Raw genomic sequence first — 16,383 nt, 5'->3', positions numbered from 1 at the left:
GCAGCAGCTGCAAAACCCCAGTGCTCCCCTCGCTTCATCCCTTTTCCCTTCCCTCCAAATTCTTCTGGTAAAACATCAAGCCAAAATGTTGTGGCAAGGATGCAACAACCTGCTCCCATCAGAGTGCAAAGTTTTAACATGTGCTCAGATATTAACTTACTCCAAGTAAGCTATTTTCACTTGCTTTCCTCTGACTCTCAATACGCTACACTGAAATTATATATTAAAATTCAATTCCCTTAATGCTGTATGTTCAGAAAAGATCTTGATGTGAGAACAGCATGGAAGTCCAAAACCAGTTTACTTCATTGCTTTTTAAAACTATCTTTTCCAAGGATTTTTTTTTTTATCACACTATTATAAAGCTAGGTTATCTTCAGCTCACTGCTGAAACATATTATCAACTTACACTTTTCCCTTAGCTAATCAGTAAGCATAAGCAACACTTTGCAGGTTCAAGAAATTATGAAGAGAATCTCAGTAAGCTTATTATACATAGACATCCCAGATAATAAAATTACTTAGAAACACTTGTATATACATTTTATGCAGTTCAGGAAAAAAGATGCAGAGAATTGAAAACAACTGAAATCAGCAAATGCACGTTTTGAATTGGGCTGTTTCCTTTACTTCTTTTCCAGAAGAAAAGTACATAATAAAAAAACATTTCTATTCTGCTGGTTACCACTCAAATACTCATTTTCTCTTGCATTGGTAATACAGCAGCATTAACAGTGCAGTCAAAACTGTATTTGTTTGCTGAGCTGCATTTGGGTTAGATCCTGCTTTGTGATACAAAGCCCCAGTAGTGCAAAGCAGATATTATTCCAGCTTATCTAGGCAGTGGAGGACATCCGTCCTGCATAGGATACCCATCAGTCTCACCGGAAAAATGATGCTCAGACAGGTAAGTGATAAGAATATATAAAACCATGGCCTGTAGAATAATTTGTATCACCTATACCAGAAGTCCTTCTACATGCAGATTATTCTGTCTGCCTCATGAGGACAGACAAAGCCTGTGTGTATGACACCAAGTGATAACCTGTGTGTATCACACCACTGCCCCGCAGGGTCTGGCTAGCCTGGATGTGATGCAAACCAGCACTGAGGTTCAATTTTGGTCAAACAGCCAGTGCCGAAATATGCACTAGTTAGTTTTGCAGAGCACCATTGAAGGGAAGGAGACAGCTGTGGTGCAACAGGAGGCAGAATTTGGTGCCAGGTCTCAGTAAATGACAAAAACAAAACATGAAGTGATTCAGTACAGACAAACCTTTTCAGGAAAATATTTCCCGTGTCTTGCAGGAATGGGGAAATGCCAGTTCTCTCTTAGAGCGCGTGGGGAACAGGAGACTGGGCAGCTGATAGTATTGGAAGATCTCAGCACCCTACTGCCTACGTACCATCACTATACTAGACAATTAACATCCTCTGCTGTGTCACGTACAGCATCGCAACAGTTAACAACTGCTAAACTTTCAGTAGTCAAGTAGCAGACAAAGACATGGCCCCTATTCAACTCGCAGAGACAGGAAAAAAGATTAAAATGGGAAATGACAATATACTCTGAAAAGTAACTACATAAAAGTGTCATCACCTCATCCAGCAAGCCTGCTCCTTGCATTGTTTTCCGTTAGAGGCAGGAAGCGTAATATTTTTCTCTGATGTTAGTTCAGCAGAGCCAGCAGCTCCTCTAGGGGGGTCCCCCGGATCCTACTCCTTGCCTGCAGGAGAGCTCGCCCCGAAGATGAGGTGACATGGTCTGGCATTCTCTACTGCTCAGTGTGCCAAAAACGGTCCCCTTTCAGAGCCCAAGAAGATACTACAGGATAGCACATTTGAAGAAGAGCCCTCAGCAAACGGAGTTGTGCTTAACTGAATCGCAGAGAAATCACAGATCTAAATCTTTCCTGTGTAATGCTCACAGAAATGCTTTTCTGAATGGACCTCACTTTTAAAAAACAAAGTAACACATGGGCAAAACAATGGTGCAGAAAAGAGTGATTCAGGCACAAAGGTGGATGTGCAGCTTGTTCTGGTCTTTTTTGGTATTCATGATGACAGAAGCCATGAACTTCAATTAAGCATCTAAACATGCACTGTATAATTGTAATATAAAACTGATGCTAGTTATCCCTCGTGCAAACCTATGGCAACGCAGGCTAACAAGTGCACAGGATGCCTAATTAAAAATACTGGTAGTGTTTAGTCCTAATATCAATTGTTAGTACAGGAGAACAGTAGTAATGTCTAGGCACTTAAAAGTTGACAGAGAATTCAAGAGTGCTTTCCCATGCTGCCTGAAAAATATATCATCCAGTCTACAGTGGTATCAAATGCTTATTTCTAGGACTTAGAAACACAATAATAAAAGGGAGAGAATGTGATCTGCATGCAGGTTAGCCTTTCTGGGAGCTATCTGCGTGTCAAGAATATTTGCAAACTTCATTAATATAAATAAGAGGAGGGAGGGAGGAGAGAGTTTACCCCAGAAGAAAGCAGCATCAAAATCAGTCTGTGATGATTAAGCCTATGACCAAATGAGCAAGACACTAACCAAGGAAAGGATTTTGTAGGTATTCCCATTCCTTCTCCCCAGGGTTAATTATTTGAATGTAGAAAATGCAGGACAACCTGGAAAGATGGGAACTAAACTTGCTTCTGAGGCCTTTCCACCTTTAATACCCATGACTGCTGACACCGAAGTCAGGTTAAAGCATACGTGACCTGTCAGAGCACAGTGCTTGCCATGGGATAGCCATTTTCTGCTGACTGAGAACAAGGGAAGACAGCCCATAGTCCCAGGACCCTCAGGCTGCCCTGGTAACCACTAGGACTCCAGTAGTGTGTGCCACCTGCAGACCTGCGTCCCTTTCGATTCCTTCATTTCCTGCCAATGACTTTGCTCTTCTTCTCCACTGCTGTTCTGACCCATGGAAATCCAGCCGATCATCTCTTTGCGCTTCATGCTGCGTCTGTTGTATATGGAGATCATTAGCGTGACATCAGAGAGCTGGAAGAGGGCAACCTGGAAGATGAAAGTTTCCTTGTAGACAGGATTGGGCTGTCCTCGACGGATGGAGGTCTTGCAGCGAGACATCTCCTGACCCACAGAGTTGCGCAGGCAGAGCTTTCCATAGGTGTCTAGGACAAAAAAGAGGAAATAATATGTTTGGCACAGGTGACAGACTAAATGAAAGCCCCAAGCGGTCAAAAAACCCACCAAAAAACCCTCCAAATAGACCAGCTTTGTCTGCAGTGAATAACAGATGAGGGCTGGACTGCACTCTTTAGTAAAATCCATGGGGTGAGAAGCAGCAGGTGCAAGCACCTCTTGGATTTCCTCATATTCAGCTGGGGAGAAAAAGGAAGGAAACTGATGAATGTTTCAGCCATGCTCTCTTGGAAAGAGCAGGAAATCTGGTGCCCAAGCCTAGCAAACCTAAGACTAATTGAAACTATGAGCATCTCTGTGGATTCTCCACATCAAATGGTGTGTCTTCACCTTCCCTTCTTCTCCCTCACAATCAAGCTTCATTCGGGCTGTCTTACCAGGGCTTCCCCTGGCTGCACTTGCCTCTCCACCACTCTTCTTTGGAAGAATGCCTCTATGACCTATTATTTGAGATAGATAGCAAACACAAAGGGTCCTGAAAAAGAAGAAAAGGAAACCTGCATACACAGTGAAATGACTTGATCTCGCATGATAGTTTCAAGGCTTTTTCCAAATTCTCATCTTACTTTTTTGGTGGACTTGAGGTCAATTTTATTCACTGTTTAAGTCAATAGAAGGAGGAAAAATGCTTAGTAGATACAGGGAAGGGATGGTCCAAGTCAGTGCTCCTGTAAATCCACCCCTAAAACTCTTGCTGCCCCCTGTATTAATTAGTTCACCTCTGTTATGTGGTCGCTAATACTGTGGTCTCAGGCGGAGCTCTGTGGTCCCAGTGCTCCACAGACCCAGCTCAGTGTAAGTTTTCACCTCACTCTGCACGTGACAATAACAGATCACTTGGCTAGAAAAGTCCCCTCCTAAACCCTTCGTAATCTGTGCCTGGGTTTCTGCAAGTATTATTTCAGAGTGTGCTGAAGATAGGAAATAAATAACAAGCCTCCGTCTCTTGTCTACAGCATGTCTATCCTCTTCTGTTCCCGTTTGATGTGCTATTTTACGCACTTATCTACTGAGCAACACAAGGTGTGAAATTACACTTCAGGTGTGAAAACACTTCTGTGTCTCCAAAGCAGGGCTTTCCGCTCCTCTCAAACTGTTCCACTGAAAAAGCTGTCAGGAGACTGACAATCGAGGAGCAAATTGTGAGCCTGCACAGCTGTACAGCTATCAAGTTACTGCGGGGAAAGTTCAGTCCAATCATTAGTTGGGGGTGCCAGCTTGGCTCCCAGTGTAACATCGGAGATGAAGAAGATCTTGCCAACAAAGACCTACTCGTTAGACAGAAAAGCAGAGCTCTGACATGAAATAGTTTCCTGATTTTATCTGGGAAGGAAGGAACTGCTTTATCAAGAGGTTGACTAATTCCCACAATAGTATTCAATGTTGGTGGTGCTGAGGGACTGAAATCTGTAACAACTTCAGACCCATCAGAAACACAATGCCCAAGAGAGGACTCTCTCTTCTGGCTCGACTCAGTGTGAAACAACGCAAGATAACTACCAGACACAATCTCTTGCAGTACTCGTAGAGATGTCACTTTGCTTTGCACTGACAAACCATAACATGCACTAAAGCATTCCTCATGTGGAAGTCCTGGTTGCTGGTCTGAGGCTGCAGGGAACTCCCTGGAAATAAAGGTAAGTGGGGAGTAGGAGTTTTACAGATTTTTTTGATGTATTCACCCTTTTTTTTGTTAGGAGGGGATTTCAAAACAGTGAAAAATCTCCACTAGGCTGATTTTTAAGTACAAACAAGCAGCTAATGAGTACAATTCCCTGTTCGAATTTTAAAATTTTTCTTTCTTTCAAATTGAAAGCTTACATTTTCTACATAATTTCAGTGCATTTTCCAAAACAATCCCATTTACAGGCAGAAAGCCGAAGGGGCTCGTTTCTGCTGACACACAAGAGAGGTGAGTGCTGAGACCTCGGAATTCATGGAGAGGAGACCCTCTCTATTTGCTCTTGGCCCAATACCTCCATATTTCTCTAGGTATGTCCTTGGTGTCATATCGCTTTCCCCACTACTGTCTGAGAACTGCTTTGCTGAGGGTGAGGGCTTTTGATTGGGATCACAGGAGGGGCTGGGAACGGTCAGCAAGGGCAGACCTGGGGCATGGAGCAGCAGTGGAAAGGTCCTACCCTGGACCCCTTGGCAGCTGCTGGGAGGGTTTTGCCGGCTGTACTGGGGCAGGGGATGGGCAGAGCGGAGAAGCAGTATGCAGCCAAGGACTGCTACAAACACCCTCATTGCTATCCCACCTGAGCATGGCAATGTGTGGCGTAACTAACAGCAGATTAAGTACTTTTTTAGCTTATCTTCCCATGCTACTTGAGGGAAAGGTCACCCACACATGCCCGTATCTCTTTTTCTGAAAAGACAGGGACAGGACTGAGGTCTAGATTTTCCTCTCAGTAAACCTTGCTATCATCCTTCCTTCTTACTGCCACCCGTATTGGCAGCTCAGGTGGGATTCATCACACCTAACTGCAGGCACATTCATTTTAGCAGTCCCCAAAGGAGTCAACCAATTTATAATCGATACCACCAAAGAAGCATATGGCATAATTCAGCAGCAATCTAGTAGACAATGCTACCATTACAAATGATTTAGGTTTTAACACTAAAGCAAGTGCCATGGCTAAAACACCTCATAGGGTGCTTTTTCAGGATGTTCCAGTTAATTTTGCAGGCAATGAATAGATGAGTTTCTTGCAGTCATAAACTCTAGGATATCACACCCCTGACTGAGGCCGCGACTTCTGCAAGTGAGGAGTAATATAGCTGGCTTTAAAGAAAAATGAGCTTTGCACGACCAATGACTTAAACTTAACAGAGATCAAAGTCAGAAAATTAGGCTTTTTCTTCAATACACATCAGATCTGCTACATAATTCTGCACCAAGGCCCTGTCTATACAGTACTAAGGTTGGTAGGGATTCTGCACGTATCGTCTGGATCAGGTGAGAACGTGCAGACTGGAAGGAGACTACGCTCAGGGCAGAGCTAATACCAGGAGCCCTATTCATCCCCATGTAAACACAGGCACAAAACCAGTGCAAGTGACAACTAAATCAGGTTGCTAATTCTTCTCAAATTTATTCCACTGGGTGTATTTTACCAGCCAAAAGAATCAATCTTGCCTGAACAGAAATAAAAGAGTAGGTGTGGATAATATATTTAGCATCTGAAATTTGCTTTGCAGAGCTGGTACGTATAAGGCTGCGCTGTTATTCTGCTTCACTAACTACATTTTAAGATTGTGGTTTGCCCTTACTGCATTGTGTTCCTTGCAGCATCTTTTTAGTCATCTTATCAGGAAACACTTCCTAGTTCTCCTTGTGGTCCAGTCTAGACCTCTGAGATGGAAAGCTCTCCCCTCTGGTTGGCTTTGCCAAATAAAATCCATCCCCAGATACCCAGTGAAATTAGTGGAACTACAGCAAGGATGAACTTGAAAATTTACTGAGGAATGTATGTGTGAGAGCATCTATTCATTATGAAAGCAAATATTTTCCATCTAATTACATGCTCAGATTCAGTAATGGCCTCATTACTGTGGTATCTCAGCACTCTACGCTCTTCAGTGTATTTACTTTCATGCCACCTCTGTCAAGCACAAAAGGAGAAGAGAGATTAAGGCTTACATTCTTTAAAATGCCTAAGTGCTCACCTTCTATTTTGGCACCTATCTCACTGTCATGAAGAAAAGCGTGACCTTTTAATATCTTGGAGTGTCTGAGACTGCAGCTTGCCCACGGTTACACAGAAGTCTGTGAAGAAGCAAGAACAAAGTCTAATTTTGCCGAGACCAATTTTAGCACCGCATCCACCAGGCTCTCCTTTCCATATAGGCTTTGGAACAGAAGTTCTTGCTACAGATAATTTTTACTCTAAACTCATCTTTCGTGTCTGCTATGAGTGGATTGAACAACGTTCACGTATACATAAAATATCAACACCTCTGCATCTAATACCAGAGTGAAAAGCACTAAATCAAGGAATGCTGCAAGAACCCAGACACATTTTGGGCTAGTGCTGCATAATCTTACTCCAGAGGTTTGGCCAAACCTCTCCTCGTGCAAACTGCTCTGTCTCCATCAACGCTGCCCCAACCATAAAACATCTCTTGAGAGCTCATCTGCAAAGGCAATCAGTTTATCCGCGATTCTTCTAATGACCCATTTCTGTCATCATCCTTCTAAGCGAACTAACCGATAACGACAGCTCAGGGGAATAATCAACTATAATTTATACGTTCCTGTTTTTGGAGCAGGGACCATAGCGTGCATTCTGCTTTCATTTACCCTAAGCTCCACCACTATTAATAAAGCTGACCCGTGAACAAAAACACTGCACATACAAAAGCGGCTAACCCCCTGCTTGAATTTATATTTAGAAAGGAAATAAACAACCAAAGACTCCTGACCCCTTGGGTCTGTGGACTGCAGCGTACAACACAGTGCCGTACAGACTTTCCCACCTGTGCTCCAGGCAAGCTAGCTCATTTCCAAAAGCATTATAACCATGTCAGCATGCTGCAATCCAGACTAATAACAGCCGCAGTAAAATAAAGCCTTGGGCCTAGAGCTTAATTTCACCCAGCTGGCAGGCCCACGTTCCTAGCCTACACAATAAATGGCAGCATTGTGTGGCAAAGCAGCCCCAGAGCTCGACTCTGTGCTACTCTGTACCGTGCAGCTCAACGCGAGGTCTCAGTTTGAGACCCAGAAGACTACTGCTCCATTAGTCACGGCTTTATCTCCCCATTAAACCACCAGTGGGGCAGAAAAACTCTGAACCTGGCTCACCGCAGCTGGGAAAAAAGCAGGGAGGAGAATTAGACCCAAGCTTTTGTTCCCAACCCCACATCAGGAAAGTCTAGTTAGGCCAGAGGCAGCTTGTGGCCTACTCTGTAAATCATACAAGAGCTGAGAGCTGCCTGCTATGTTACTGAGAAGCCAACTTTTCTTCCCCTGTTCCACCAAGCCTCTGCTGCGCAGGTCCCCCTTCCCGCAGCTGGCAGCTCTCATGCAAGGGAGAGGCTGGGATCTGGCAACCTTCACGACACGCGAGTCGTTAGAGAACTGACCAGCGGTGCCTTTAATTTAAAACGCAGCAGAAAAGAGTGCACTGCTGCCTGGAAGCGCTGTTTGGCCTGACGGGAGGGAATTGCCAGCATCAGTGACTTGTTTCATGCAAGGAGACGGGCTGCAGAGGGGCAGGAGGTGAGGGCTGCCTGGAAGCAATGCCCAGGTCTCTTGGGAAGGAAAGCTGCTTCCAGAGAGCCTCCGAGCCCAGTTCCTTGGTGATCCTCTTCTGCTGTCACAACACCCCATGCCCACTCCATTTTACAGTGCCAGCCCTCACCTGGGACACGTGTCGGGCTGCGGAGCAGCTTACCACCTCCCTGTACTCTCCAGCCCTGAGTAGGTGCAGCCTTAGTCCAGTCTGACACAGCTACAGCATAACACAGACACCTCGCCAGACGCACACGGTGCCTTTCCTGTAATAAGGGCATTTCAACACTTTCCACAAAGAACACTGGGCTTTATGCATTGCTGCTGCCTCAGAGAAGGGGTGGGAACTTCAACCAAGAGCGTTATCAGAAAGCATGAACGCACGCCTTCTCGGCAACAGCAATGGTAGCAGCATGATGGAAGGATGCTTCAGCCTGGCTTTTCTCACCTCTAGCGGTGGTGCCCACAGGCATGACTTTATTATACAGCCTGTCATCAGATCTCCTGCAAACACTGCTCTGTAGAGTCACTGCAGACTTGTACTAAACATTCAGCTCCAACTGAAATTTGGAATTAGGAGAGTTCTACCCCGGAAGCAATGGCTTTGTCTTCTACTTGTTTTGGGAGGGGAGAAAAAAAAAAATTTTATTTTCTTGTTCACAGCTATGGGAGTGGGAGAGGCATCGCCATACATTCCACTTCAGATGTACTCCTTTGATTCAGAAATATCTTCATTTTTATACGCAGAAAGCGTAACATGGATTATATTTTCCATAGGCATTTTAGAAATATAAAACTATTGAAAACATTACTGGATAACTGCACACTATCACTAGATGTCTAATTATCATGGAACTTCCCCCACAAAAATCTCACAATCACTCCTTAAAAGTCCATTATTCTGTGACTCACTTTTCTGAGCCTAATCAGTCCCAGGTTTCACATGTGGTGGGAAGAGCTGTACCAAGCCAGTCCATCCACCCAACAGTATGCAATACCACATGCTTTAGTAAGTCTATAAAAATATGGCAAATATGGCATATGCTGTTTCTCTCCCAAATACTCTCTCAGTCTCTGGTGATTTGTGACTCAAGAGTTTCCTCTGACTGAGTCTTCGTACTTAATGGTGCTCAGCGGAGCTTTCTTCGTGAATTTGTCCTGTGTTGTACCACACTCAAGTAGACTTCCAGCATCCACAACATTCTGCAGTGAGGAACTCAATAGCGTAAGTGAAGAGCTGTCTCCTCTTCAGGACCCACTATCTCGTTGCTTCATTTTATGATCCTTTGGTTTTGTATCAGGACAGACAATGAATAACTGTTGCCAACTCACTTTCTCAACAACACTTATGATTTCATAAACCTCCGTGAAATCTTCCCCCATCTCCCTTCGTTGCAGCATCGTAGGAGGTGCAGTCTATTCACCTGCAGCTCACTGGAAGCTGTTCCCATACCCCCCATTGTCTCTGGCACTCCTCACCACATCTTTCCAGTTCTGCCATATTCTATTTGAATGGAGGGAGCCAAAACTCTACACGGTATTCATTACACTGGTAACTGTATATTCATAGTCAAGTATCAATTTTTCTTTTTTCCCTCTGTGTATTTCTAACATTTGTTTTTTTCACTACTGCTGCTGATCCCTGAGTGGACATTTTCCTGGAGCTATTTACTATAAGCCTAGTATTTCACTCCCAAGTGGCTCCGAGTCCATCCAGATTAAGTCTGAATTCCCCCCCTGCCACCATGCGATACCTTACATTCATCCACACTTCATCTTCCACCTCACTGCCCAGCTGCTCATTACTAGACATCCTTCTGGGGCTCCTCGCAGCTGGCCTCTTCTTTACCCCTTTGACCAAAACTTTCTCAGCTGATCTTATAAGATAAACAAACTTACAATAGTAAGTTTATTCAAGCTATATTCAAGGATGGGCAACAAAAAGATGCAGGAGAGGTGGTCTTGTACAAGCTTACTGTGACCGACTGGCTAGTACGCAGCAGCAAGTAGCTGCCCAGCACCTCTACTGCTCTGTTAACCAACGTCTCTGGAGGACTGAATCCACCCCAGCTTGTCCTGGTACAGATACCCCTTCTATTACTGATGAGATGGAAGCATGAATTACAAAGCTTTAGGAGCTCATGCAAGCTCCCTGTTCAGAGCAAGATATGCAGGTTAAAAGTTATTTTTTTTATTCAGCTTCCTGGTCTGATTGGGAGCAATTAAGGAAATTAACCTGTGCCCTAGTTCTCCAGGAATGAAACAGGGATAATAACTTTCCTTCCCTCACAAACAAGTTGATAAAATAAAATCCACTGATGGCTTTCAAGCACTCTGATACCAGAGCAACAAATACCATGTAAGGATCCTAATTTTTCTATGGGAGCACCTTCCGTAATTCTTGGCGTTGTTATCTGTGGCTCAGGTAGATGTTTGTTTTCAGACAAGTCTTTACTTCAGGAATTTCTCCTGTTCCAAATAGAAATCCTGATAGCTTGTTCTCTCCCTCCTGTCTTTTCTAGCGTTAATGCTATTGTATTTGTTCAATGGAGTTAATATGCTGCTGGTATAATAATGATCATGTATGGATGTAATTATTATGTGTGATTAATTCCACAGCTGCTGAAAAGCTTGGAGGACTTTTCTTAGCTGAGGGAATTTCTTTACAATAGTCCTTCTCAAATTGCATTACACACAGACATAAACCCCAAAAGAAATGCAAAAGGGGAAAGAACGAAGGCTGGATTAGAGGAGAACTGCACCCAGCAGAGCAGCTGATGAAGGTTAAATATCATGTGGGCAGAGACCATCTCTCTGTTGCATGTTTATACACTGACTAGCACAAATGATTCCTGGTGCATCACTACAATCCCAAGGTACTACTACCATGGACATAGTATGCAACTGGTTATAAATTTTTAAAGACATGTCTGTCGGTGCTGTAGGCTTCTCTCGTTAGTTTTTTTTTTAGTAAACATTCTTTAAACACACTAGGTTTTGTTCTAAGAAGATACCACAGGCCAAAATATGAACCCATACAAAATGCTAGCACAGGTTAATGATTTTTACAAGAACCAAAGGGAATAAGGTGCACAGCACACAAACCATTAGCACTAAAATACCTAGGGTGTCCACATCTGACAAAACGGTAGATGTTTTTCTGCATGAGGCTTTTTGGCACGCGCTGATAATTTACAGTCCAATGCTGCAGCCATACTCCTGAGTGCTCTTAAGTGTTTTGAGTGATAATGGATCTATTTGCATGATCAGGGATTGTAGACTCAGGTCTATAACTCAGCATGTTCCCCAGAACAATACCTGGGCACTAATCCTCAACCAAACTATCCTTAAACTCCACACATGTGAGCCAAGGAAAAGACACTGCCTGCAAGATTTACGTCTCTGTAAGCTGCCCAGCTCTTTTCTAACCCAGTTATTACCCATGTAAGCACCCATGACTTTGATATTTACCTGACTCAGTTTAACTCTCTGCATCCCATTTAAAGGTTTAAGTGAAGGAAAAGACGTGCCCAGGAAAAAGTGAGACGTGCACAATCTTCCTTTCCTTCTCCAGAAAACCATCTGTTTTAGCCTCTGCAGTCTTTAACACCTAAAATCACCGATAACCCAGTCCAGTTCCTTCTTCTGCATGCAGAGGAATCCCCATGCAAGGATGCCAAGGAGGGAGCACGCACGCTGCAGGAGATGCTGAGCTCACCTGGGCAGGACCCCAGGTGGCAGAGAAGAGAGAGGGTCAAGGTGGGCAAAAAGCACAACTGGAGAATTTGCTGTCATGCAAGACTCTCCTGTCATTCCCCATAGCTGCAGCTATCATCATCGGCCAATACTAAAACCACTGGGCTGCGACAGGACCACATATGGATACTGTACAGGCTCTGTGCATGGAGACCTGGGAATGGAGATGGATTCTGCTCATTGACTTCTCTCAGTCTTACCATAAATGGCTGCCCTGAATAGCAGTTTGGGCTTGGTATTTAATTGTCCTGAAGCACTATTATGTCTGAAATCCCCATGATACTTTAAGGAAATAAATCACTCCCTCTGAGCCTCAAACAACAGAACCGCAGATAGGGCGTATTTGAGAAAACACAAGGCCTATTTGCTCCCCCTCCAGAAAGGGAGATAGCAGTTTTAGTTTTCACCTAGCGAAGGACTTATTGAGCATCTCATTCAGCCACCAGCACGTTTCAGACAGTAACGATCAGACCTCACAGCACTCCTCTGCAGTGCCTGCAGGAGTTATCAGTGAAATCCTACTCCAGCATCTGAGACAAGCTCTTGTTTTCTTCTTTCCTTTTAACTTCATTAAATTTCTGCTTCACTGGGTTTTCCTTTTCTCACCACACTACTGGGAACTTTATAGGTGCAGAAGAACAATGCAGAATGCAGAAGAAACAATGTGACTTGGAATAAAAGAAGCAGATTGTGATAGGTTTGGAATTTGCCTGTAATCATTTATGTATTTCCATGTTTCACCTAATAACTGATCTAACACTGAGAAATACTGGTCTGACAATGCTAACGTTGAACTGGATACAGAAAGGATGCGAAGAAACAAGTCAAGATAGCCTTAACAGCAAAGATGGAAGAACTGTTATGAAACAATGTCAGGACTATTAGGTTTAGATGGCAGAAGACTTTGGCTAGCTTATCAAACCCCATTTAACTAAGTTTATCTGAAGCCCTACAAGCACTGAAATAGAAAATTCAGGTAGAATTTAAAATGAAAGCTCCCTAAAGGAATGCCTTTTTTTCTCATATCCTGCCCCGTTCTCATCTCACCAACAAACACAAAATGCTTCTCAGGTTTAAAGATGCTGCCAACCAAGCTACTGCACTCCTGTGTGCCTACCAGCTAAAAAGGTGTATGGGATGTCTAATCAAGGCAGCTAAACTTTCCCATGCTGAAAGCTGACCTGTGCACCCACAGCTAATCTGCCAAACCTCATCCCACCAGAGGTCCAGGACAGACACAACTCCCCAGCAACTCACAGACAATGAGTTATAGGGTTGCTCACCTTACTGCAACACACAGAGCTATACAACATGCACCCAAAAAGACATTTGTTAGAAGAATACCAAAAAATGTCACTAATTTGGTCATGATATTGCAGGTAGTAAGCTGGAAGGCAATTATTTGAGTTCTCTGCAGTGAAGATGTTTCATTTATGGGAAAAGAGTGGGGCATTACAGATGCCTGACCCAGCCAGATACAAGACAACTTGTGCAGGGCCTGATTTAAGAACAGAACTGCAGCATAATCCTCATCTTCAGGCAGCTAAGAGAAAAAACTCCAATACCACAGGTAGATACATGAAAACATGCCAGAAAATTGCAGCAAATTAACTCGGACCTATATTGGGACTACTTTAATTTCATTTCTAAGAATAAAACTTTAGGATGTATCTACACTGCAGCAGATATAAACACAAGTGAGCTTGCTTGCTAGAGCATGTGGGTAGACTCTGGTCTTAGTCTACCTTTGCTTTAAATTAGTAAAAAGGTCCCAACTTGAAACCTTTTAATAAAACATCTACATGCAAACAAGAACATGTCTTTAAGTAACTCACATGGAGACCTGTGTTGCCACAGCTACTATAAGACTAGCTGGGGCTACACAGACTGGGGTCGTGTTTTACTGTTGCATAGACTTGCCCTTAATTTTTGAGGGACTGACTGACAACAGATTATTTCTGTAATATACTGGAGTACAGTTTAGTGGAAACTTAAGTTTTTACATTCATATACAGAAATATTAAATAAATACTTTGCTATCTCTGGGCCAAAGAGCACAGCAACTTGCAAAAGCAATCTTAGCATTCTGCAAGCTGGAGATACTATGTCAAATCCAGTGAATGCAAGGAACTGTCAAAGGTTATTACCTTTGACAGACAGGCAACCGCATCAGAAAAAGCAAACACGCCAACAAACAAAAAAAAGTTATTTCACATTGCCATTAGCTGCTGGTTTCAGACAGGAGGCAAAAGGACAATATGAGATGAATACAGCCCTGCCATTCAACCGCTGAATGAGGCAGACCACCAGCAAAGCAGATAACACCATGCACTATGGCTGCATGACCCCATCCATATTGTGGCCATTAGCACCATCCATCCACTATCCATCTTAAGAACTAACTACAGCTCAGGGACTAACTAAACCTGCTGTAAAGCAATTTCCATTTTTGACTTTAGATATCGGCAGAAGGGAATTCAACTGTTGTCAACCAGAAGAACAACTTTCAAATCTTTCTGCAGAAAAATTTTTTGTGCGGTAGCAGGGAATTCACAGCAGCAGGATTTCCAAAGGGCCAAAAGCACCAGGTCACCTAGCACTCAGCAGCACAGCATGGGGACCAAACAAAGTATAGCCCTGGGAAACACTTAATGGCACTAGGCAGGGTCTCTGTCGGTCACATGGTAACATATAATAACTTGAAAAGCACTTCCTTCTTTTTATGGATTTGCTGAGAATTACTCTGTGCTTTGGGTATAATAGCACTCTTGCCATCATCAGATGTTGTATAGGTATAAGCAGTAAAAGAGACATTCAGGTATTACTGTCCCGTCAGCTGTGTCTTCATATGATTGCCTCCAATTACATTGCAAAATTTACCAGCACATGTATTTGAAATAACGCTTTTAATTTTCAATCAGATACTCTGCAAGGAAACCCAGCTCAGAAATGACATAATTGAATATCTTGAAGAAGAAAATAAAAAGCAAATTTTGAGTCAATGGTGTTATTTAATAGCAGTGAAAGTACTTACCAGGTGGCCTATTAATTGCGAGGTTTCGGAAATGACTGCCTTTGATCATCTCCACTGACAGCCGCCCCGTAGTGGCATTGTACGACAATCCCACGAGCAGCTCTGGCACCCCTCCATGCGACAGGGACTGTGTTGAAGAAGCGCTATCACTGTGAGAGATTGCTGACAGACTAAGCTGAGAGTCTGCACTCTGCAGGGAAAGAGCACTGAAAGTCTCATCAGGACATTCACCACCACCCTCCCTTAATTTATATCTTGTAGCCTTGTTTAGTAAGATCTCTCTTAAGAAATGACAATGACTAAGAAAGAATTATGATGGGGCACCAGAAGAATCAAAGCATCACTTTTACTAAAACACATCTCTGAACTTTCTCTTTAAAGATGAGGAACTCTGCGTAATGTGTTATCACTAGTGTAAATCAAAGCCTCTGAGATAAGCATACATCCTACTACATAAAATGCACAGTAAATCTCCTTGACAATGGCTTTTGGATGGAATAAATTTTACAGTTTGGGTTTTTTTGGTCATGTACTGTGTATTTTCTTACTTACTTTCCTTGCTACCATGATGCTCTCTCTACCCCCTCTTCACCTGCAGTATGTTTTATTCATTTCATGTGCACAACCTCTCACTGAGTTTTTTGTAGCCAGTGAATCATGATAGACCTCATCTACGCCAATTGATTGGCATAGCCAGAGCTGGATACAACTGTGATGTGCATGGAAGACTATGAAGCAGCACAGCCAGTTCTTCCTCACATTACCCACCTCTCCATTTCCATCTGTCATGAAAAGGAACATTACTAAGCATTTCTGGTAACATGGAAACTGGACATCGCAGAGATCCACAAGCCAGTAGCTAGTGTCAAATAAGGCAGCTCTTGCACTGGCAGTAGTACAGGTCCACCAACCTAACAGTGCACAAGAACTACTGTACTTGTTGAAATTAAGACGTAATTAGCCTTGGTGGTTCTGAGACCAACCTACTATTTCTGCATGGCACAGCATTTGATGACTTGCATAGATGTAGTACGTCTACGTGATTTTGTGTAAGCTTGCTAGCTGAGCCATTGTTAATAAGGCACATCTTTGTGTAGGGAAGACAAGCCCTGTGTTTCCCCTTACTGATAACTTTTTAAGTGACAGTAGGACAGATCCACCAGTTGCATCCTAACA

At 43.3% G+C, this 16,383-nt stretch overlaps 1 protein-coding gene across 2 annotated transcripts in view; it reads right to left on the bottom strand.

Annotated features, from left to right (window-relative positions):
* Positions 1–2,632: 2,632 nt before the first annotated feature.
* The window catches only part of SYT16 (synaptotagmin 16), a 38,561-nt gene continuing 24,810 nt past the window's right edge, over positions 2,633–16,383 (bottom strand). For both annotated transcript variants that reach the window (XM_075031043.1, XM_075031044.1), the window contains 2 exons: positions 15,208–15,397; positions 2,633–3,147 (listed from right to left, as the gene is read on the bottom strand). In XM_075031043.1, the coding sequence (XP_074887144.1) occupies positions 2,834–3,147; positions 15,208–15,397 (504 nt within the window). In that variant the 3' untranslated portion in view covers positions 2,633–2,833. The remainder of the gene's footprint in view (positions 3,148–15,207; positions 15,398–16,383) is intronic.

This window comes from Buteo buteo, chromosome 6 (assembly GCF_964188355.1).
Source record: "Buteo buteo chromosome 6, bButBut1.hap1.1, whole genome shotgun sequence".
NCBI lineage: Eukaryota > Metazoa > Chordata > Aves > Accipitriformes > Accipitridae > Buteo > Buteo buteo.
Note: the sequence above shows the minus strand (reverse complement) of the source record. Positions and strands in the feature narration are given on the sequence as shown.